Below are 25,667 nucleotides of genomic sequence, written 5' to 3'. Positions count from 1 at the left end.
CATCTGATACACTTTGAAAAACAAAACTGAAGATATTCAATTGCAGTAGTGCATAAAATACCTTGTTAGTATTTTCTGTGCTAAATCTTTTGCCATAGTCTGGAGTACTAAAGATCTGATAAAGTTCAAAGCGACTCAGCATTATCATCAGGAAGTGATTTGGATCCATCATAGACACACCTGTCTATTAAAGAAAAAAAAGATTATAAAGAGAAAGCAGATTGGGTGTTATCATAGCATGTTTGCATACTTATATATGATGGTCACTGTGAATTCTTTATAAAATTAATTCCTCTATCAATCCTATGAATGAAGACTTAACCATTTGAGTTTTCTCTCTTAGGACACCAAGAACAGAAGTGTAAGCCCATTTGACAAGCAGAATCCTATACTTTATCAAGTATTTCTGATGCCCTTTTAAGGGCATCATGCGAAATATTCAGGGTTTCTCTTATCTTAAGCAGTCTAAACAAACCTCAGTAAAATACTTTTGTTTGGTTGTTTTGATCTCTAAAATTCTGTTCCTGCTAGTTTATCTTCTAGCAGCCATAATATTACTTAGTATATAACACTGAAGATTTTAACAACAAAATCCAATCCTCTAAAGAAAGACTGAAGACTGTAGAGCAAAGCTTACAAAAACTTCTCAGAAACAAAAAAAACCCTGACATTTCAATGCAGAACAAACATCAACTTTCAGAAACTTCCATTTTGAAAACTACTGGCTGAAGTTTTTTCTGTTTATTACACAAAATTGTCAACTGCAAATATTTGTTGTTACTTAACTATTGCTAATGGGACCATCTTTAAAAAAGAATAAATTTCCAAGAAAGCTCTAGGATATCTACCCAAATGGGCAGCTGAAAATGATCATTAAAAATCAGTGGTAGATCAAGCCTCAGGGAACTATGTCTGAAAGCAGAAGAGCTTGGGACATCTTTATCCTACTGGGTATTGCTAACTCTAGTTAAGATTTGAGGGACTTCCTCAGAAAACATTTTGCTGTCCAGCTGAACTATGCATCCCAAGCTGCAAATTTTAGATTGCATCTGCCCTCAATGTAGAAGCACTGCATCTGTTATAGAGCTAAATAGACTGTCACCTTTGCAAAATCTGTTCTGAAGGGGAAAACCAAAAAAATCAACACATACAGTGACCGCATTTCTGACAACATGCAGACTCATGCAACTGCCAGTACAGCACCACCCAATAGTTAAAATATTACATTCTTGAAGATGTGGCATATATACATTAAACAGAAAATTCTGCAATTTTAAAGCTGTAGTTAAAAAAACAATTATTACAACAATAGTTATTGCCTTTTAAAATTATTACATAATTATGTAGATAAAATAAGAAAATTGAAGTCCTTCCACAAAAAAATAGACACTTTTTCCTTAAAAAAGTTCTGATAAAACATAAACACAGAGACATCCTGAAAATACTTGAAAAAATGGAGACTGGTATACATTGTTACCTGAAGCATTACTATGTCCTTGTCAAACATCTCTCTCCTGCACTTCACATTATGATAGTAATAAATCTGAAAAAAATACCCAAACACCACACCACAATGATTAACAAAGTTAATATTTAATCTAAAATTATTTTACTTCTGTAAAAAATAAACTCTGCTATACTGTGTTCATAAACAAAAAATGAATCTGTAATTTGAAAAAAATTACACAATTTTATCTATATGCAAAAAGCTTTTTTATAAAGCAAAAGATAATCATAGTTGCTGGCTGGGCTGTAGTGATGCAGTGTCTGAATTTTACAAACTTGCAAGCAAAAATCTTTTTGGCTTCTTTAGCTTATGTTTTAATGTATTTTTTTAGCAATTAACTGTTTGAAATTCACAGGACAGAAAGCCCTTGCAGTTGGAGAAATGTTTTTTCTTCGCTCCATGAATTGCTCTTTAATCATTTGAGATACCATCTTTCAGGAATTGCCAATGTCAGCAAAATGTTAATATTGTGACAGAACTATACTTAACCCAAACCATCCTGGGAAGTAACTCAACAGGACTGAGCCAGGCAGCAGCAGCACCACAACCACTGCATTGCACTGAAAGGTGGGAAAGTTTGGTTCTACCACAATAGAGGGAAAATAAATAGGGCTGACAAATTCCTGCATAGGTCTGGAAACAAACTACAGCATGCTACAGTCTCCTCTAGACACAAACCACTTCCACCAGAATTACATGACAACAGCTAGGCATGCCTTTCCTTTCTTCTCTATCCTAATAATCCACACATATACATGTCCAGTCCTATTATCTGGGAAAGTTCCAAAAGGAGCTGGCTGAACATGAGCTCTTCCCATAGACAAAGTAAAGAGAAAGGACTTGCAGACTCGGAGTTATGTTATCTCAACTTAATGAAGCTCTTAACTTCAAGATCCTGACCATCAGGGAAAATTAAAACAGAGATTTATTTCACTACCGAAAACTATGCTGAAATTCCAGATTTGATGTGTGTCTACAGCACTATGGGTACTGCTATAATTGCACAAAACTAGAGCTCTTTTTGCTGTAATGACAACAAGGACACCACCTTATAAAGATCCTTCAAGAGTCAAGAAGTGTCAGAATATAATATATTTGAGCAGCTTAATTCAGTCTCCTAGCAAATATACATTGCAATTATCTAATGGACATGAGGGCTGATGGGACTGAAGGAATTTTCTTGCAAATAAATCAAGTTAACACCTCACAGAATTAAACCCTATTCCTGTTGTAATCTAAGACTTGCTGAGAAAATCACTTGAGACAATCACCCTGGTGGGTGGTACTGACACCACAGTACCCATTTTATATCTGTTATGCTTGGAACACCTAATTTATACAAACACTGAGAACATACGTTTAGAAATTAAAGTCTCCAGAAGTATTAGAGCTAAAAGCCAAGAAACACTTTGTTCTACACTGCTTCTAATGCTTCTGTAGGGTTTTTGGATTTCAACTACTTTATAAATATAAATAGCCATAATACCATAATGCTGCATATTTTTATATCCAAGACACTTTTAAATGGAGGTGATGAATGCATTACCACAGATGCACAGATCTAATTCTGCACTTCCAACTGCTGCTGCACAGTACACAGTGAAAAAGCTAGGAGTCATTAACTGCATTAACTATAACTCTACACACCAAGCACTAAGTTCAGTGGCCACTGCAGCAGTCCTGAAATAAAAAAGCAACTTCTGACTAAAAAAAAAAAATCAAAGATCAGTTTAAAAGCAAAAATACTCAAATGATGCCAGTGCTGATAAAAACGCCTACCTCACATTGCCTTCCATAAGACTGACATAAGTAAAATTTCAAATCGAAACAGAAGGTTTTGTGGTCTGAAAGACCAAGAGCTCCTTCCATACTTAGCACTGGTGAGGTCCCACCTCAAGTGCTGTCTCCAGCTGTAGGCCCTTCACTTCAAGAAATACACTGAGGCTCTTCCAGACAACCAGCGACAGGACAAGAGACCACATCCTCAGGTTATGCCAAGGGAGGTTGGAAACTGGGAAGAATTTCTTCATGGAAAGGGTTGCTAAAAATTGAAATGGACTGCCCAAGGAGGTGGTGGAGTCATCATCCCTGGAGGTGTTCAAGAATGACTGGACATGGTCCTTAGTGCTGTGGTCCAGCTCACAAGATGGTGTTTAGCCAAGGGTTGGACTCAATGATCTCAGAGGTCTTGTTCAACCTAATTGATTCTGTGAAATTATCCTGAGAGAGCTATCAGGAAAGAGTGATTCTACAGCTACTTTGCACTTACCTGATTAACAAGAGAGAAGCCATTCCTTCTCCACATCCCTGCATGCACTTGGGCACATAGGACTAGGCATCGTAGAGGATGTTCTATTAACATGGGTGGGCTAAGCTCACTCTGCATTAAGAAAATGCAATATTTTGATGTATATAGAGAAAATAAAAGAACATGGGACTGAAATGAAGGAGGATGATATTTGTGATCATCAAAATATTTGGGTACTACAAAACACAAGCAAATCAAACAAACAAGTTAGATGAGCCTATTTACAATCTTTCAAATTGTTAATCACCCTTACATTCTGTCTTTGCTCCACACAGCTACTGCAAAAGGGCTTTATTTTATTCCTAAAGACAGTAGCTTTTATAATTTATAACATTAACAGCATCAATTTAACAACACTGTAATTTAATTTATTTCATTCAAAGGTTAAGTACTACTTCCTTCCAAAGACACTGAAATTTCTTCTCCAAGTTAGGTTTAATCCCCTTTTATTTTACCTTTTTTGACTACCCCTTAAAGAAATAGCATATCAATAAGAACAGGCAGAAAGCAAGAAACAGCTGGGGAAGAAAATGAGAACCCAGCCCAAGGAGAAGGAATCAGATCCTACCTGGGGTTCCTAAAAACAGTTTCTATTACAAAAAGGAGGTTATGCAACCTGAGTCTTAGTTACTTTAGAGAGCAATACTGCCTGCCTATGCTCTAGTCATGAATATCTAGATATTAATCTTTTAAGAGGCAATTTTACATACTAAAGATATTCTCTCTGAGTAGAATTCACAGTACAAAGGCCCTTTGTTATATTTAATATCATCCTACACTTACATGACCAATTTCATGCTCAGCATTAATTATATTTCATGAATATACAACATTTAATTACATACCAGGGGTAGCAGCTCTGGAAACTTATATGCCACTTCAGTTTTACTCAGCAAAACATGCAAGCCTACAAAAAGACATGAAGAAACCATACAGAATATTACATACAATATATTAGGTAATTAAAACAGGACAAAAAAGGTCATCTAATTTACTTGCAGACCATTTTTCTAGACACAGCAACAAGTCTCCAAATTTATGATATTGAAGCTACACAGTTATTTCCTGAGGAAACATGTTACAAAGAATACATTTTAAGATAATTGAAGTTTTCCCTTTGTATCTGTATAAGCCTTGCAGTACAAGTGAGATTTTTGTCTTTTTTTGAACCCTGTCATGTCCCCACAGTGAGAGCCAAGAGTCTTTGGTCTATCAGGACAAACCATCAACTGCAGATACCTCATCCTTTTTATCAGTACTTGGGGGTTTATAAAATATCTCAGGAACTAGAATAAGGCCCCTACAAAACACATTAAGGTTTTCTGGTTTGCTTTCTTTTGAAGTTACATGGACTTTGCTAAAAGATTCAAATATTCAAAGCCATTTGACACTGAGCTGCATGGCTCTTTACCTAAGAATTACATTCTTGGCTTCATTATTTGTGAATTTATTTTTATCACATTCTTTCTGATTCTGTAAAGTAAAATTCACAAAGCTTTTTTCAACACAACTGCTGAACAAGATAGGCATAGCCTAATTTTCTGGTGACACATCTGTTTTATAAATCTGTTCTCTAACAGAATGTTGATTAGTCTATTCAAGCTGACAGCTAAACATATTCCAACCACGGTCCATATTTTGTCACAGTTCTTTTGCGTCATTCAAGTGGCAAAAGCAGCAGGAGCTGCCTATAATACAAATCCAGAGGCATGAGACAATCTCCCCCAGCCTGAATGATAACAAGTTTTCTGGTGACTGAGAACATCTGGCCTGGAAGCCAGAAAACAACTAAAAAATGGCCAAAATTTATCCTATTCAGGCTTTAAACAATACTTGTGTGTGTCTTCATGTACACACAAACACAAATCACACCTATAGAACATTTTGCATTTCCTGAAACATTTTTCAACTGTTCATACCTGCAAGTAAACGAGAAACTGGGAGATGAATGCTAACTTTTTCCTGAGAAACGCAGTATCTGATGGTCTCAACTGAATGTCCACACATACTGAGGACAATAGGCTGCTCTCCATCAGTAAACCCACTATGACACTGCATCAACACAGTCAGGCATTTCTTGTAAGCTTCAATCAATACTTTTTCCTACAAGAAAGATTGCAGTTTACAGAGATTATGAAAAAAACACAGCTCTGAAAAATAATATGGACAACATAAAAAAAACCCTGAAGTGTTTGCGATTTTTAACAACAGTCCTGCAAAATTAAGATAAGGAATCCAACAAAAAAGCCAAATTAAGGAGGGTACAAACTGCAAAACTAATACTGGTATGTCTGATTAGAAAAGTACCCACTAGGATGTTACTTGGCTTTGGGGTTTTTTTTGTAACTGACATTATGGTAACTTTCTGAAGAGTGATCCTGCTAGGCTAGTAAAACCTGCACATTAACTACCAGTGACAGATTAAAGCCAGCCTGAATGTTCAGGTATTCCAGAATCACTTATTCCACAGCCATATTTTACCACACTAAAGTCCTGAAATCTTGAAACACTTAGGGAGCAGAAACATGATTTATAATTAAGCAGTATTTGGTAGATCCAGGGCCTACTCCTCCATTCCCTCCTCTTTGAAAATTACAAACAGATAGGTTTCTGATACACTATCTTCAGATGTGTGACAAAACTCTCTGCAGTATTGGTAAAAGGCTTAAACATGCTCTTCTGAATTACTCAGTACAAACCACACTTGTGTTTAAATACAAAGTAAAGATTTGCATTTCCTTATAGAAGATGCCCTTGTGCTTATAGCGAAGTTGTGTTTAGGTCAATATTTACATGTATTAATATTTGGGTTTTATCCCTCTTCACAAAGAAAAACAATTCCAAAGGAACTTACATCTAATGCACACCAGTCCTGCATCATTGAAATAACAAGTGTTAATTTCATCTGCAGTGTAAATGCTGCTTCCCACTCTGGTTCCATTTCAATGTGCTGTCCTACTTGACGAGTTATTGGATCCATACCCTAGAACAAGAAGAATTATACATTTCAACAATGTATCACTGAAATACACTAAAAGCAGATATGAGACAGTGGTTAGCAGTCCTTATAAACATACTGTTGCTGCAACAGGTAAAAAGAACCTTAAGGGAATGAAACCACAAGTGAAGAGGTCTATTTGTGTGTCAGGAACAATTTATTCCTTAATACAAGAAGCAACTCTTAAGATGAACCACATTTTGCCCACAGAATTGTCTTGTCTGCCTCTACAAGTGCAAAATATGCCCTAAATGACACTTCTCGTTTTGAACTGCTCTTCCTTTTTATTGTCCTCTAAGACAACATTTTAAGAAGTGAAGCAAGATGTTATGTTTTAGGAAAACGCAATGGCTCCAAAAGTGATACTGCATTGAAGTTATAAAATGAAGAGTAGATCAAATTTCTTCTATTTTAACATCAAAATAGCTAACTTCCTGCTTAAATTTTGTAATTCACAGAATTACGTACCTGCATACATTTGAGTAATTCTAAGAAGGCATCAAAACCCTCCAGGAACTTGCGTCTCAAGTCGTCTGACCACTCCGTTGGCTTACTTATCAACACGTACCTGGGGAGATTAGAAAGATGCAAGTGTTCATTTTTGATTTTTTTTTAAACTCCTCAATTTCTCAAATCAGCACATAGTTAGTATACTTACTTGAGATCCAAAATGAGGCTCTGGACACGTCTGAATTTGAAAGCCTGCAGAGCAGTGTAACGTTCAAACTGAAACCTGCCTTGGATGTCACGGTGCCTTAAGTGATCCATGAAAGTTTTGATGATAGTGGTCATGAGATTCTCTTCCGTTATTAGCATTCGAGCCTATGCCAAAGTACATTGAAATTTGCTGTAATTAGCAGACAAAGCTAACAAGATTCTCACACTGCACCATGAAGTTTATAAAATACATTTTTTAAAAATCCAAAATAATCACATCAATAATTAGAACAGAACACTGCAAAGCATTCTTTTCACAGAATCACAGAAGACAAAAAAAAGGAATCCAGTCAAAAATCATCATAAGCCAGATTTCTTTTTTCAGATCCTTTCTGTACAGAAGTCTGTCTATGGTAAGGCCCCTGCTGATCTATATAATTATGGCACAAGACATATTATTATGTGTCTTATAATTAACTTGTACCTCCCTTTAAGTATGTGTTGTCTCCTCTCATATAGCTTGAGACCCTTTAGGGGAGTGACAGCTCTTCTGTTTTCTGTTTACAAACTGTCAAGAGCTGTGGTGAGCAGAGCCTCTTTTGAGCTAGTAAGGAACTGCACATGCAATTTCCACATGGAAATTTAATGAAATAACCTCTAATTTTCCTCAAGACCTACTGCATATATCCATGTGTTGTATGAAACAAATCAGCAAAGTCTGACAAAGATTGTCTTCATCACCCAGCCTAACCTAACCCAACTTCACAAGAGAGGAGGGGGCACTAAGTTATTGCCAGCTCCTACTCATGAACACTTCCACAATTCCCCCATTCTGTTGGTTCTCCAGGTTAAATGGGATGAGCCTAGCAATCCTTGCATCTGGCTAGTAGACTCAACAATATTGGGCATTCTGATTTACCACAATGACATTGTGGCTCTTGACTAGAGCTTCCAGGTTCTGCAGTTGCTAATGATAATCCAAAATAGTTTCTAAAATGCTACTGCAGTTGGGGAAAAGAATCTAATGATTAACATTTTCCCCCCAAAAAATAATCACCAACAGAGCTGTCCGTCCACCCTCAAAGCAAAAAACCATAGTTCCTTCAGAGCTCAAACTTTTAAATTACTAAGATCAGTTTGAAAATGTTACTGGATGATGGTGGGGTGGTTTAAACTCTTCAACTTATTCATTTAGTTAAGAACGAGTGGCTATAAATATATTGAAAAATACTACTTAGTTCATGTGATAGAAGCTTATCATAATTACTTTCATGTCATCAGTCTATTGTATCATTCTGCACAACAGTCAAAATGTGTTTGCTTTGCTTTTTTTGCATGCTTCTAAAATAGAACACATATAAAAAGGGCAGTGCAATTACTCTGCCCTGGGAAATATTTGAAATTACTTTTTCAAGAAGTAGTATCGTTCCACCCCATCTGCCAAAGGGAAGAATACCATAACCATCTGAGTATTAGTTGGTGAAGTCTAACTGTACGTCTGAAATTGGCAACATTCTTACTGAAAGCATCAAAAATAAAAGAGGCAATACAGTATTGTCCTGAACCATGGGAATAAAATCCTGAGTTCCTGTTGAATTCCCATGAATATCATGCATCCCTAAGAAACTGAAGAAGTTTTCTCAGTATTGTGATTGCCATGCTACTACTGAATTTAAGAGCTCAATAAGGCTTATTCAATTTGGAAGGATTCACAAGTATTTATTTTTTTAAACAATTCTGGGTATGAAAATCAGACTTTTATTCCAGTACAGACTCAAATTTTAATTTGTCTAGTTCATAATACAAGCAAAGACAAGACTTAAATGAAGACTGGAACAAAAAAAAAAAGTTTCCCAAACAAGATGGTGAAGGACCACAGATTTAGTGAGCTGGGAGAAGACACAGTGCTTGCAGCACCAAAACAAAAGTTAACTGGAAATCTAAAAGAAGGCACTGTATTGAGACTCAAAGTACCAAAGGAAGTAGGGAGTATCATGAGACAATTCTTGCTTGCACTTGTATTGATTGGAAAATGAACATAAAGTGGATCACTTGTAAAATTGCACCAGAATGGTGCTCTGAAACCATGATACGCAAACCATAATATAGACTTCTACAAACATGTAAAGGTGGCTCAGTATGATGAGGAATTTAAATGGTATGTGCATGTATCTGTAAATAAATATGAAAGCACCTTTCTAAAAAACAGTAAAAGAAAAATGTAGAAAGAAAAACCAGAAACACCCATTCCACTCTGGGAAGCCAGTCTGAAACTTCCCAATGTTAAATGCTTTCACTCCTAAACCCATAGCAATGTATGCAAACAGTCTGACTGTTCTGCATTTTCACAGTAATGTTAAAGAAATCTGCAGCCTTGATTTATGAACTTTGAGTGGCTTTTAACAAATAAAGATTTCCTTTTTTGGTCTTTTAGTACTTACAAGAGAAGGCACTGTGAATATCTGTATCGAGAGGTCAGCAATTGAGAACTCTCTGTCGTGGTCATCTTTCATAAAATCACTCTGCAATCGCTCATAGTTCTATTAAGAAGGAGGCAAAAAAAGGCAAGGAGTGCCAACTATCAGTTTTTAAAAGAAAGACAGGCACTACTCACCAGAGTAGGTACAGTGAAGAGTTGGACAGACAGAGCAGCCACCGATACTGCCCGTTCGTGATCATCCTCCATATAATCTCTCTGCAACTGCCGGTAATTCTAAACAACAAGGGGAAATTCACCTCTAATCCACACTGACCTGATTTTTTAACTTAAATGTCTGCTCTGGGAAACTTTAATGCCATGAAAAAGGGAAGAGTAGCTCTAATGGATTATTATTATGGTATTTTGTACAAAGAATATGATAACCTAATCTGCTCACATGTGAGATCTACTCACTCTCATTTTCACAATAAAGGCTACTATTTTATTTTCTACCCAAGAGTCTGCAGCAGAGTGAGCAGAATTTTACAGTGCTGATTTAAAGCATTTCAAATACCAGTTACTGCACAAATACTAATCAGCATGACTGAATTTCAGCATTATTTCTAAGCAGTGCTATAACAGCTTATACCTCAACAACGAGAAGTGATTAGCTCTTAAGAAGTGATAGCCTGCATAGCTGATGGTGAAGGCAAAAACATCTGAACTGCTTTAGTTCTGGGGCGTCTGAAAGGCCATTTCCTTCCCAAGAAATTAGATGCCATTATAACTAATATACTGAAGAGTAAAATAAAATTTCCAGCATTTAATTTCAAATTTTCACTTCCATAAAAAGGAAAAAAAATTGAGTAACAGTTCATTTAAATCACTGTATACTAACTAGACTCTCTTCACTAGACAGTTTTAGCATTTAATGGCTTTATAAGAAAGATACTTACTCTCGCAAAGCGGATAGCAAAAAGTTTCTTGTATTTCAAATCCATAAGAAGACTGCTCATGAATAACTGGTGATACACATTTCTAGCTCCTGTCAACAAAAATGAATGAAATATTGCATGTCACTATTTTCTATCAACATATTATGAAAACATTTAGAAAAATAATAAATGAGGTAAATGTGTATTTCAGAGTAGAAGCTGCTTTGATTAAGTCTGTAAGGTGGTAGCAAAGGATAAAGAAGAATAACAAATCAAAATTCTTCAAGAGGCATTATTTATTACTCCTGTATAAAATAGTACCGTTGAATGTGAATATGTGTCATCAAATATAAGGGAAATCGGCAAAACAAGAACAGAACTCTGTTCCTCTACAGGATAAACAGGGAATTTAGATGGGAAAAGAAGAGAATACTATTATGAGAAGTCTTGGGAACTGCAACAAATTTTCCTAGTTGGGAATATCTCCATAAAGTAATCAGCTAAGGTATCTCTGAATTTCTAATCTGTCTGGACAGCCTCCCAGAAAGTATTATCAATACAAATGATATTAATCTCTATGGAGCTTGGAAAAAAATGAAAATATGCATAATTTCTTCTGCAGATCACTTTTTAATCAAAAGCCATGACACTATCTCCTTAATGCAGAGAACTATGGAATATGAGAAAAAGTAGAGAAATATTGATGTCGAAATAGAGATGTAAAAGTTACTCCTTGCTTACATGAAAGATACTATCCTAACAAAACTGGTATAAAAATGCTGTAATTCTCCTCAAAAGCAGTACTTTTCATATTACAAAACTTGCAGTGCCAGGACTTCTTTCTCAAGATAAAGGTATTAGATAAACAAAACCTACAATAATAATTTTCTCCATACTACATCCACTTTCCACCTTACTTCTTACTTATTTTATTGCTACTCCAAGAAGTTCCCCAGGCAGACATACTGCATCATTCCCTACCTGTTCTTTGTTCTTCTCACACCTGGCTTTACACTCTCTTTCACGGTATCAAATCAGACAGAGAATCAATGATGGAATAGAAATTAAGTACCTCCCGTTCCTCAAAATTGCAACTTTTCTAGCTAATTCCTTTATATCAAACAGCCTTTCAAGGTTTCAAAAGCTCTAAAACAACAGAACAGTAATTTTCACTGAATGTTCTCAGAATACTTAAGAATACCTCATGAACACAAACATGATTCAAAGCAGACTCTGCGTTATCCCTTAAATATAGGCATTTTGGTAGATATGAAATGGATGCTGAGATCCTATAAAGCAGAAAAATCCCCAATTTCTCTATCATTTACTCAATTCTCATTAACTATCATTATCATTTGCATATTCAAGTCAATTTTAATTTTAGACCACTTTGAAAAATCAGACCTAAAACCAGCCCCATCTCCAAATGGTTTCTGTATGTTCTTGTCTTAAATACACTTGGGAGTGGATCATGAAGGGTGAGATTGTAACAAATTAGGTAAAATTACCCACAATACACCACAGTAAAAATGATCAAACATTAGCAGATACAATAAAAAGAAAACTTAGGCATAGCATTCTCTAGCATTTTCCAGAGCTTTGTTTAAACTCACCTTTCCACAGTTTAGAATCATACAGCATCAGCTTATCTACAAGAGAAGAATTTTCACCATCTGGACCTTCTTGCAAACCAACTTGACACAATATTCGGCGAAGGCCATCTTAATTAAGAGAAATGGTACAAGTTAGTTACACCTCAAACAAAAATGTGTGTTGTTTTGACATCCTGAAATGTTCATACAACACAGAAGTCCTCACACTGCCCCCTTTTTCATGACAACTGAATAACAGCACTCATATTGTGCTGATAAAAACACAAATATTTCACACCTTGCAAGTTTCACACTAGCCTTTTGGAACACAGTAACATAATGAAAATTACCAAACACAGTGATTTGGTTTAAAGTTATGAAATTAAAATGTGGTTCCTTATAAAATAAGAAACAGTTACACAGCAGACTAATTTCCCAGAGTTTAGGTTTCCTGATTAGACTCCAATGAAAAGGGAAATATAATTAATACATGAAATTACTTGTATATTCATGCTATCATTTTAAGGCTTATCTGCATATTTTCTTCTAATGAAAAAAAGCGATAACTGTAACCACATGAACATGTAAGTCATATGCTTGCAGATAAGCCTGCATCTGAAACACAGCACAACCCAGACATGCTCCTGTTAAGAATTTTCAATCTGGCTTTGCACTGAAGGTAATGCATATTTCCTCAGAACTATGGGACTTACAGCCTCTAACTTCCACACCCTGCTTGGCATCTCAGCTCCTCAGGCAGAGTGGCTTAGTGCTGTGTACACTGCACCATGTGCTGCATGGTGCAGTAATATACACTCTGAGAACCCCTACAGCAGTTTGGGATTATTCCTTTTTGCCTTGTAGAGTTCAATTCCAACTACTGTTATGAAGGACAACAAATTAATAGAAACTACTGCATTGTTCAGCAATTGTCAATTGACACTTATTGGAATAAGTGGAAGAAGGAATATTTGCTAGGCAGGATGTAGTGGTCAAACTTCTGACTAAGTTCCATAGAAAAGCTTTTTTTTTTTTTTTTTTAATTACAATAATTTGTCATTCCTTTGACAGCAATCATCCAACCTAACTCTGGCACAGCAGAAGATCCCTCTACCTGTCACTCAGCCATTGTTCAGGGACATTTCAGTGTAACCACCCAAGCACCAACTCTCTCACCCCATGTTACAGATGAAGGGTTTTTACAGACTGTTTAAAAGACTGAGCAGAATTTAGTTGTTTGGGTGTGTCTGTTAAAAAGCTAAGGGAAACCAAATCTTTCAGAAGTGCATTTCACAAAACAAGACTAGGAGTACAATATTGCATCCCAAGACATGGAAGGCAATTCAAGGAAAGGAGCTCACTGGTCACAGACAAAATGGACGTGTGCTGTTTACAAACATGCCTTTTGCCCTTCTGAAACATAAAGAACTCAGCACTTAATGACCTGAACTCTTCAGAACTTCAGAAACACTACATACAAACTCAAAATTCAGCACTTTCTTCTGCAATATGAGACAAGAATGACATATTCAAGTTACTTTTTTGCAACTGTCATTTAGTGCTGAAAATTAATGACTGTGGCACCTGACACAAATGACGTGGTACAAGACTGGGCTTAAAATGAGATAGACAGTGCCTGCCTACATGTTTCAATGGAAGGAAAACTTCCTATAGAAGGAAACTTCCTTCATAACTCTTTCTCCTTTCTCCTAATACCTACAACTGCTACCATAACTTTTGTTCAAAATTTTGATTTACTAATCTTTAAAATTTAAACACAAACTATTTATATTTCAAAAATGAGAACATGTTACAAAGACCCTGTGCATGAAAACTTGGTTTTCCAACTATCAGTCTAATACGACAGTCTCTGAAGAAATGATGCACTTATTCAGGATGTATGTGCAATATGACAGCTGAGTGTGCTTTGCTAATACTTCTTGCTAACATTTCCAGATGAAAAAAATACAAATTGCAAGGGTGTCTGTATCTACTTTTCTCCATATCAACAGTTTGGCATTTTTCCTTTTATTTCCTCTCATACCCTCTCATCTTCACAATCTTATGATTTACCAGGACAAGGGGGAACAAAGTCAAAACAAAAACTGAGCATTCCCATAAAATCTGATACTGTGCATCTTGATTCCTTTGAAGAAACCTCTTTTAAAAAATATGATTAAGACTTTGTCAGCTTTTATACTTACCAAAACCTTCTACAATTCCTCACATTTTCTCTGTTCTACTTAGCAAAAAAATCTGAAGCAATCGCTTTCATCTACATTCATCAAATTACTTTTGAATAATTTTGTTTTATCTAATCAGACAGGTTATTTTCATCTTACTGCATTCATTTAAAAAGAAGTAGGGACTGAAAAAATAGCTTTTTGGCATAGTGCATTTGACAGCAATTCTCAGCTTCTGTTCAACAGCAACTAAATACGTGAGACTGGTAGCACTTTCACATGGAACTTAGAATTCAGAACAGCACTCCAGTAAGAGAAAATAGAATGAAGTCTGACAAGTTATTAATAGCTTCACCTTATACATTACATATCTGAAATAAGTAGACAAAATTGGTTCAGAAAATCAGCTCCTCTCATAAAAATTTTCTAACTTATCTGAAAAAGATCAATTTTGCCCACCTGAATATCCAATAACACTGCCAAGCCAAGTTAGGAGCTTCAGACCAAAGCTCTGATGGGCAACAATAGATGAATGCATAACTTGCACTTTCAATGGCTTTGTCTGACGACTGGTATTTCTCTTAAAAAGAAAAGGAAAAAGGAGGCAATGCATATTTAAGTGAGGACTGGCATATACTTCTATACAGAAATGCAGCATTCCTTGATTTATTTTGATAATTTATAATATTATATATATTCTAATTACTAACACCTACATAGCAAACCCAAAAAAAATCTGAATTTTATTTATCCTATTAATATTCTAAGGACCTTATTATGCAATATCAGCATATTTAGGTCAAGCCATTTTCCACTCTTGGCCTGTTATCAATGCTCACACTGATCAGCTGCATTTTACTGATAAACAATCCCATGTTTAAGCCAAGACAGCCATGTGTGTTTGTCCCTCTCAACATGACAAGCAAGTCACACACCAGCCCATCATGGAAACTGACTGAGCACAGACATTTTCAAAAATACAAATTAAATATTGAGAATTTACCCTCATCTATGTATTAGAAAGCATAATAGTTAGATGTTACACATAAAAGCTATTTGTTCTTTGCCTGCATGGGCAGCAAGTTAAAAATATTGCACAACATTATCTTTAAAAATATGCTAATGCTTTTAAAATACCTTAAATAGTCAAAGAATAGTAATTCTAGTTGCAGCATTTGTTTTTCAACAGTTGCAGTATCATACATAAACTATTTATTTCATGTGATTAAGTACTGCACTGCAGCAGTTAACAAAAAAATAAAAGAAAACATTATTCTCCCATTTTTACATGGAAGAATCTTGCAATATATAGATATTAATATATATGCCTATAAAAATGCATAGATACAAAATGAAAATATTTGCAGTTTCACACTTGGATTAAATGAGTAATAATTTCCGTAACTGTTGCTGTGAAAGACATAAGCAACTTCACACTATAGGAGAAAAACTGTAATAATTTAACTTCACTGATCTGAACTAGCATGTAATTTTAAAAGATACATTCAAAGTTCCTGGCCACATCTGTTTTATGAAGGAAAAAATTGTCTACAAACTTCTTTTTAGAAAATTATTTTGGGTGTCAGGTAGGCCACAGTAGGAAAAAAAAAATCCAACAAAAGACCAATAACAACAAAAACCCATAAACCAGTATTTTGATACCTCTACTACATTGTAAATAGTATCTCCCAACACTTTGTATCATTAAAATATAAGGAGTCATACTCAACTGGGTAGCAAAGCCTCCTTTTGCTTAAGATGAGGCAAGTAAGGAGATAACATCCCTTACCACCATTACTTACCACTATTACTGATTTTGCCTGATCGCAGTATTGGAAGTCTCCGTATCGAACAGACCTACGGCCCTGCAGATTCAGAAAAATGTAACATTACCAATAACTCCTAAACAAGGAGTCCCAATTCTGTGTTTTACATTAGTAAAAAAAAACACAGTAAAAGCCTCAGATGCATGCTAACTACTCTGCCTTTCCTGCTACTTTCACTTTTTAAAGTACTGTATATAGTTAGACACTTGGATTTCCCAAATGCACCCTGTACTTTTTAAAAGAAGATAAAATTGTATCATATATTCAGTTACCTGTTACATTAAATTTTCTGTGTATAACGTTGTTCTTAAGAGGAACATTGAAAAGAACCACACTTATTAAAATACTGAAAACATTAGTACAAAGGCATTGTTCATTAGTTTTGATGTAATTTGAAGATATTTCAGTGCCTTTTAAAAAGCAGATATTAAAATTAACTGATCTTTTAAACAGACAATTGAAGCACTTGTTTTATTCCAAAAGGAAGGTTTTCAGTCTTTCTCTACTGTCAATCCACACATCAAAACAGATAGCTGATTGAATTCATAGCATACTGCAGACAGGAAAACTCACTGGCATTTTAGATCTGATGCCAAATCACTGCTTCAGGCATAACATTCTCATTTCTTTCACATATATGCTCATGTATATATGCATTCATGTATGCATTTAGAAGTAGAAGGCATCAACAGTAGGGAAAAATCTGAGTGTATCCCACAAGCATGTGCTCAGGTCAGCTCATATTCAGGGATCAGAAGTGAATCTTTTGGTTACCAGTATCACAAAAGATAGAACAGTGGTAACACAAAACCAAAATCTACTTCAGTGTTAAGTAATATGAAGTGGTTTTATTTCCTGCTCCACTGACCTCCCTGAAGTACTTCAACTGCCCAAAATTACATTCCCCTTGCCATTTAGGAAAAGATTTCTTCCCTACACCCTCCCCCCCCAAAAAAAGGCACTAGTCAATAAGCCAAGTAAAAAACCACTTTTTTCATGTCAACTGCTTACAGGTTAATTGCAAAAATAACAAGATGCAGTATCACTTTCTTAAAAAAAATGCACATCAGCCACACTACAAACATAGTGCTTCTGAAACTGAAATACTAGTTACAATTACATTCAGCATATAGTGACTCTGAACTCACTGTTCCTCCTAAAAACTGTGTAAAATGCTTTTACCTCTTTCTGCCACTATAATCTGACAATTACGATAAAGAAAATTAAGTAAAATTTTAAAAAGAAACCACAAACCATTAATAGTTCCACAAGCACCAGAACAAAAGCAGTCAGTTATGGATTTTATCCCTCACACTTAACTGGTGTTACTCTGAGAAGCACTTCCTATGTTTGGAGCACATTTAGGGGCTCTTTCAATATCAGCTCCTTGGTTTAGTAAGGAAAGGGCCAAAGCTACAGCCCATCCTTGACAGAGTGAGAAATACCTTGGTATTTACAAGACCTACTAGAAAACATTTACATTGCAACATATTCAGTATCAGGTCTAGTCTGGACTGTCCGAATGGTATTTAGGCACTGAGACGTTTAGTATTTCCTATTCCTATAATGTCTATTTCCTATAGGCATTTTAGGGTGGTATGAAACAAAGGACTCACAGACTCACATTAACGATATGCTTTGGGAAAACAGACTAAAGTAAGTATAGTCACAAAATAAACATTAAGTCAAGGTAATTAAAAGTTCCAACAATTAATTCACTTACATCTCTATCTACTGTTGTTGCAAAACCAATGGCTTCCTTCTGTGTGCAGTTGACAGCCTTCTGAAGAGTATAAATAACTTGTTCATAGGTATGGACTTCATCATTAAACAGCATGCAGTAGTAAGTGTCACTCTTCTCGCTTCAAAGCAATGATTGAATTTATGTCATTTAAAGCAATGTTAAAAGTAAAAGCAAGAACAAAGGAAAAAATATGAGAAATACAAAACTACTACAATTATTGTATACAAAGTATTTCTGACTATCTTAAGAAAGGTAAAAAATATTTTTAAAATCAGAACCTGCATTTTCAATGGTAAATATCTGTAAGCCTTTAAAAGGCAGAAGACAAGCATTATACTTACATCATTTCTAGTCCAGGCAATTCATTTTCCTTTTCCCATGTTAATATATCTACTGCATATTTAAATGTAATGGCAAAAATATTATAAGCTCTTGCTACCATATCTTCTGGTAAGTGCACAAGAGGATCCTGGAAAGTAAATATAAATAGCCAATGAGAAATTAAATTACATTCAAAACAAACTGTCAAACTTGCATCTCCCTTTATCAAAGAATGATGTAAGCATCTTTAATGATGTCTTTCTTTAAATGACTTTGCAGTTGAAAGGAACAGAGTCAATAATCATCCTGTTTTCTTCTTCAAGTTCTACACTGACAGTCACCAAAGCTCTAATCTAACATTCAGTACCTGAATGTTAACTTGCCTCTGATCACCCATTTACATTTTCACACATTCTTCCATTCTCACTCTCCTTGTTCTCACTCCTGCACACCTTTTAAGATAGTTCTTTGGAAGAACTTTAACCTCAGCTGTATTAAAATCTGCTTCTTCTGCTATGCCTTCAAAACCATAATTTAAAATCCCTGTATTTCTTGTTCCACTTATCAATATTAGTAAACTGCAGAATACAAACGACCATGCATCTCTTGTCCTGTTTTATATGCAGCATGCATTAAAAGGCATAAGTCTTATCTATCCAGGTTTATAGAACATGCAGCACACTGGCATCATGATTTATGATGCACGTCTCTTATATGCTGTGGTATATAAATAATTAACTGCTGAAATCTAAATAGGTGTTTCATAATGATCTGTCCACGTCTCAGCCTTGCTCACAGAGAGCTGTTCCCCTTTTGTCCGTGCACCCATTTGTGCCCACTCTGTGATCTCCATTTGACAAATGCAGCCGCCCCTACAAACTTGTCCTTCTCTCTGTGCCAGAGCAGAATGGAGGCTGCTGAAGTTGGTGGAATGGGAATGTGGAGGGGGAGGAAGATGTCAGCTGGAAAGACAAAGGACCACTTTTTGGAGCAGCAAATGAGAACCACTGGCAACTCTGAATAAGACAGTGCAGGTACCACAGCCATTTCATTCCAGTCCATTTCAAGGATGGTGAATAGAAAACATTATAAACCTCTTCTCTTTTTGTCTTTTACTGTATCAAAATTTTGAGAACAACTAGCTCCTCTTCTACAAACCTGGACAGGGAATGCTGTATAGCCTGCAGGTCACCTGGATATAAACTATACACTGAGTCATTGACATGGATTCATCATTTGATATTTTGATGTATGCGTCAAGTGCTAGACAATTAAAATATTTAACAATGGCCCAATTTCTGGTTTAGGCTTACCTAATACTAAATTCTGTGCTTCACTACAGCTTAGGCTGTATAAAAGTGATCACAATAATAATTTCTCAACTTAAGTCTGCATCATCTAAAGGAGGCTCTTGACAGTCAGTGATTCATCTGTACTAATAAGCACCCCAAGACTGTTTGGGAATATTTGGAAGCTTTACGAGAGTGGTAAGAACTGCCATTTCGGTTTTTTTTTTTTTCCCTTCATTTAAAAATTATCCAGGGTATGAAGAACTATCAGCCACCAAAAGCAAAGGCAAACCATAAGCATCAGCAATCCCCCCACTCCCAGCACTTTCACATACCTGGGCAAGGCAGAAAATAGGCTCCAATAACACTCAACAAACCATCCTTAATCCACCTCTAACATAACACTGGCATAAGAGATACCAGCCTCCATGGTTTATGGGGAATATATTCATTGTGTGAATATCTTTGGGCACAGAAGTAGCAGTCCACCCAAGATTTCATAACAGGAGTTTCCTAAGGCTGCTGACTAATGTAAACTGGCATGTAGACCAAGTGCTAGAGTCTTAGGGCTGAGAGAGTGGGAACAGATATTAGACCACTATCACTGAAAATACAATTACAGTTGCCTCACTCAAACCATCAGATCAGCAAAATTACTACCAGTGCTTGCCTTAGATTTTCTCTTTTTAAAAAATCTCACAGAAGTTATACTAAGTAAGAACAGATGTGAGTAGCCAGGTCAGAAGCCCAATTAGCCACACTCATTTCTGAGATGTAATAACAGATAAAAAGATTATAAGTAGAAGATAGAATGCTTCTTTAGTCTCCAATAACTTAAGATACTAACACTTCCCACACCAAAAATGCTACCTACAATTTTAAATTGCCATTGGTAATTTTTCCTCCCACAACCACGTTAAATTCCCTTTCAAACATGTATAAACTTTTAACAATAGTATTTTGCACTGGTTAGTCCAGCAGCTTGAGTTCTTCCTGTAAGATGTCGCATGTCTTTTTGCCTTTAATACATCCAAGTTGTTATGCTCTGATTCTGTGGTCAAGATGTGTTCTCTATTTACCTTCTCCATACCAAACAATGTCTTTTAAATACCTTTGCCTTACATCTCCATTATGACTTTCCTGTGACAGCAAGGTATTTTGAGTTTTAAAAATCTGTGCACTACCCTTTAGTAAGAATCAGAATATTTGTTGCACAGACAGCTGAATTTGGCTTCTTGGTGCAGATGATTACATACAGACTTGTTTTCTTTTGCATGTGGCAGAAACCCTTGACCTCTCAAATATACAGAGAAACAAAGAAGTAGAACTAAAACTGCAGAGGTGACCAAGAACATAAAATGAAGCCTTTAACTAGAAAAAAAATTAAGGAACTTCTTAAGATATTCATTTTTGTCTAACACTATGGTTCAAATAATACTATTAAAGTTCCTACAGCCTCTCATGCAGACTAAATACCTGTATACTAAATAAAAATAATCTCATGTTGAAGGATTTATATATATACACAGTTAACAATGTTTTGAAACATGATGCCTAATTGTAATTACCTCCTCTTCAGCAGTTTCTGAAGTGTTAAGTTCATGCTTCTGACAGTAAGGACCTTCCTTCCAAGCTTCTGTATCACCACAGTCACAGAAACCTCCTCCACCTGATGTTGTCATCTAAAATTATTTAAAAACAAAGCAGTTCATGTGAATATGCACATATATATCATATGTGCACATAAAGAAATGAGTCACCACAGCTCTACTACAAAATTATGATCACAACACCCAACAGCCGAAAGCCTGTCTACATCATCAGTGTGCCTATGTAAAAAGAAAAAAACTTGAACAACAAAACACCTTCAAACACTTGCATTCTGGCCCATCTGAAGTTTTCAGATTTTCTGAATCTATTACTTGCCATGGCATCTGTACTATGCCAAACTCTCACAGTTTTAATCTGAACAAAGATAAATCATTTAATGTGGCACTATTATACAGTGAGTGGAATATGTGCTTTATGACAAAAGGAATTGAGAGACTTAAACTTTTCACATATGTAGGCACATAAAAAAAACATTGAAAATTTTTAAAGGTGTATTTACACTGTTTGAATAAAATTTATTTTAAAGACCTCCTCAAGTTAATAACCATAATAATACTTCTTTGAATCACACCTATTAACTGATACATAGAAGAATTCTTTCACCAATTTTTGGCATACCTGAATATACTCTATTAATACAGGCACATCTTATAGTATCAAGAAAACTAGATGGACATTTGAAAGAACATTTTCTTACACTTTTGGATGTTACCTAGACTTGTTAATTCAATAGGCTTGAGAAGTAAAAACCTATGTACAAGAAGTAAGCTGATATCAGCAAATTTGGCTGGGTTTCTTGATAAAAGTTGTGCTTGGAATTTTTTCCTGAATCCTAGAGCTCAGTGTAACGATGCAGTAAATAGAATTACATCAGCAGCAGTGCAGTATGGTAAAAAACAGATTTATAGAAAGGCTGCACTGGTAGTTTTCACTTCTTAGTTTAAAAACACACCAAGGTCTTCTTGGCTTTGTTTGAAGGGTTTTTTAAACTAATCTGTACTACTAATAACAGTATATTACTAAAACATAAAGCATTTACAGTTATCATTTTCTCTTTTAACTTTATGTTTAAGCTTTACACACAAGTGACTTCTTAATAAAGGTTTTTCAATAGCTTTTTAAAACAGTCAAACACAAGAGTCAAAACCCAAGTCTAAACCTGTAAAATTCACTAAAGGGTATGTGTTAAAAGTAACATACATTTGTGAACTTAACTGTTGCACATAAAATTTAATTGCTCAATATTTTAAAGTGTTAACTTCCAGAAGTTACACTCAGATGAAAACACTCGAGTTCACATAGGATTACTGCAGACATTCAGAACTTTGTTTTCATTCAGCATTTGGAAATTTTGTATACATTCTTAAACTTGAAAGTGTTTCACACACACACACAAAATCACTAATAACTATGTCATTATCCTGCAGGATCACTAACCCTGTATCGGTGCTCTCTGTGAATGCTTCCAAGAAAGCATTCCATGCACAACACACAAGTTGGGTCAACTGCGCAGTCTCTGAGAACAGCAACAACAGAAAGGAAAAAAAAGCATTAAACACTTGCTTTTGCCTTTACACATTTTACAACAGATAATTTTCAAATATCACCAATATCAACCTTCTAACTAATGTATATGTTACTGTGAAAGAGAAAAGGAATGGCTTTAAGATGGGGAAACAAATAAAATAGAACAAAATCTGTTCTCACAACAGAAGAGCCTTTAAAATATTGTGTAGGTAGTATGTCTAGTTTGGGTAATACAGACATTGCCTTCAAGAGGTGAGATGAGTATATAAGCAAGTAAACAGATGAATTACATAACCAAAAATAAACTCAAGTAAGTTCTCTCAAGTATAGAGTACCAGCATTAATGATCTCCAGCAATCAGAGAATATTTTTCACTGAACACTGGGAAGAAAGATCACACGCGGCAGACTAAATCAAACCTCTGCTTCCAAGTTCAGCCCTACAAGCTCACTGATGAGCTGCAAGAACACAATTTTCTCAACCAGGAGATCAGAGACCATAATAGGGTCTTGCCTACAAACATTCCTGTATTAGACAGAAGGAATATTTCTAGTAAAATGGGTTAAACCAAATGGGACAATTAAACATTATATTTAACTATCTCCCTGAAAAACACTGAAAATGCATGAACTCCTGTAATGCAACTGACTTCAAGGTACCTCAAGATTAAGGTATGTAGGTTTTGCAATGTAAAAATAGATAGCAAGAGAACGTCTGTCTTATGATGATGATTATTAAAACCAAAATTCAGAGAAACAACTTATTTTGTTTAAAAGAAAACACTAGAGATCACATGAAATCTCATTATCAATATTCTCTTAGTTCAATTTAACCAAAATAAATGATGGGAAGAACATCAGGCAACCATGACTTACTATGCACAGGTGTTTTCTCCAGAGAAGACAATAAAGATGAAAATGTCAAAGCAAAATTGTACAAAGCTCTTCTCTTTTAGAATAGTTTATGTCCATGGCATTATTTTTTTTAGGTTAAAAAAACCCAAAGAAACTACCACTTAATGCAACAACATGCAAGCAGGATTTGGTAGATCAGTTCTACAAAATTGAATGTTGACTCTTCAGAGCTCTAAACTTGTGGCAGTGTATTTAAAAATTCAGTACCATTTATCAAGTAATGTCTCAGACAAGTAACTGTGCCTATACCTAAAGTAGAAACTGACCTGGAAGCTGCACAACTGCATAGAAAAATCCACTGCTTTAATGTGGACTTGGAAAATAATTCTTTGCTGTATTCCACGAAAGCTCAAATAAAACTCTCATTATTCTTCATTACCAACCATAAGTTTAAGAAAATTAACACACAGCAAGAATCAAATGTTTCTTGATGAACAAAAACAAGAGAGGGACTCCATCATCAGTATGTTAATGATTAAACACTGTTCATATGGAGCAACAAAAACGTTAGGAATTCTGCAATTTTCTTCTAAACACACTTACTTTTTCAAGACCAACAACTCAGTATGAATCTGAAGTACCCACCAGTTTAAGCTTATCTCTCTCATTATAAAGAGGTCTCAAAGCATTTCCAAACCCAAAGGCCAGTAAGGTATTATGTTTCTAGAAGAGGAGAGCACTAGAAAGAAAAATTCTTCCACTGTCATTCTGTCCTTGTAAATGAAGAGGATGGAAACCCAGAGAAATAAACCCTTGAAATTAGACAGACATTCAGTCCCCATGTTACCTCACCAAGTGTTCAAGTGTCCCAGTGAGTGGTAGAAACCACACAAAATGACAGGAATTTGTGACACAAACAAAACTTAAAGTACAAACAGTTCAGAATATAGAAGATGAAAATGAACCTACAGCTAGTAATACAATGGCTTAAAACTGAAGATTCTTTTAAATACTTTTAATTGGTTAGGAACTTCCTGTTCTCTTTCAAGCATTAAGTATTTTTAGAGAGATCTAGATATAGAGGTAGGGAAGAAGCTAGAAGCTGATATGCTTGTTTTAAGCATCTGATAGCTTGGTTTAGCAGGTCATGGAAAGAGGTCTAAAAGACAAGATCAACACTAACAGCTGATATTAAACACCCAAAATACACACACATTCACTTGCCCGCTTACTTCTGATTAATGCCCTTAAATCAACCTGAAAGGTCACCCCAAATTCTTTCTTAATCTTGCATTTCTTTTGTACAGAAAACATTAGACATTATACTAATTAATATTTTTCCATTTATACATCTGTAGTGTTAATTTTCCCCAATCCCGCTTGTCATGAAAGACTGCAAGGTTACTTTAAAAATATATTTCAGTAATTAACTTTTCATTAGGACAGTATATTCTTATTGTAAAATGTTCCATAACTTCACAAATCATAAATACTTCACAATGTTAAGTTGAACTACCTGCAAGAATACGTAGGCTCTCCCACTTTAAAGACGCGGCCACACAGATGGGAAGGTTTGTTTGCTTGCTCAAGCTTTGGAAAACCAAATGCAGGATCTTCACCACAAAGATACCATTCCATTGGTCCCAGCAAAACGTGCTGTGCCAGCATGTCTTCTCTCTTAGGGGCAGGGTTGGGACCCCTGCAGTAAATTTTTGGTACATAATAGGCCAGATGCTGGTACACTTCTTTTTGAAGGTCGTTTGCTTGCAGCCATTTCTTTTATATTAGAAGAAATGAGAACACAAATTCTTCATTAATAAACACACCAAACATAGTTCTAGCCATTTAGGTTATTTTATTTCTACATGAAATATCTAAAATGTCATTCCAAAACTA

At 35.4% G+C, this 25,667-nt stretch overlaps 1 protein-coding gene across 2 annotated transcripts in view; it reads right to left on the bottom strand.

Moving 5' to 3' along the window:
- The window catches only part of UBR2 (ubiquitin protein ligase E3 component n-recognin 2), a 55,256-nt gene that overhangs the window by 24,448 nt on the left and 5,141 nt on the right, over positions 1–25,667 (bottom strand). The window contains exons 2-19 of one of the 2 annotated variants that reach the window (XM_021547609.3): positions 25,288–25,547; positions 22,828–22,906; positions 21,348–21,461; positions 18,511–18,638; positions 18,149–18,287; positions 16,402–16,464; positions 15,059–15,179; positions 12,438–12,545; positions 10,846–10,934; positions 10,085–10,183; positions 7,472–7,635; positions 7,282–7,381; positions 6,670–6,798; positions 5,735–5,918; positions 4,661–4,722; positions 3,777–3,887; positions 1,478–1,543; positions 62–184 (exon numbers count right to left, since the gene is read on the bottom strand). In XM_021547609.3, coding sequence (XP_021403284.1) covers positions 62–184; positions 1,478–1,543; positions 3,777–3,887; positions 4,661–4,722; positions 5,735–5,918; positions 6,670–6,798; positions 7,282–7,381; positions 7,472–7,635; positions 10,085–10,183; positions 10,846–10,934; positions 12,438–12,545; positions 15,059–15,179; positions 16,402–16,464; positions 18,149–18,287; positions 18,511–18,638; positions 21,348–21,461; positions 22,828–22,906; positions 25,288–25,547 — 2,139 coding nt within the window. Of the gene's footprint in view, positions 1–61; positions 185–1,477; positions 1,544–3,776; positions 3,888–4,660; positions 4,723–5,734; positions 5,919–6,669; positions 6,799–7,281; positions 7,382–7,471; positions 7,636–9,911; positions 10,011–10,084; positions 10,184–10,845; positions 10,935–12,437; positions 12,546–15,058; positions 15,180–16,401; positions 16,465–18,148; positions 18,288–18,510; positions 18,639–21,347; positions 21,462–22,827; positions 22,907–25,287; positions 25,548–25,667 lie in introns of both variants that reach the window. The other variant, XM_021547608.3, reaches the window with a different exon arrangement.

Source organism: Lonchura striata, chromosome 3, assembly GCF_046129695.1.
Source record: "Lonchura striata isolate bLonStr1 chromosome 3, bLonStr1.mat, whole genome shotgun sequence".
NCBI lineage: Eukaryota > Metazoa > Chordata > Aves > Passeriformes > Estrildidae > Lonchura > Lonchura striata.
The sequence above is the reverse complement of the archived record's forward strand: the minus strand, read 5'-3'. Positions and strand labels throughout refer to the sequence as shown.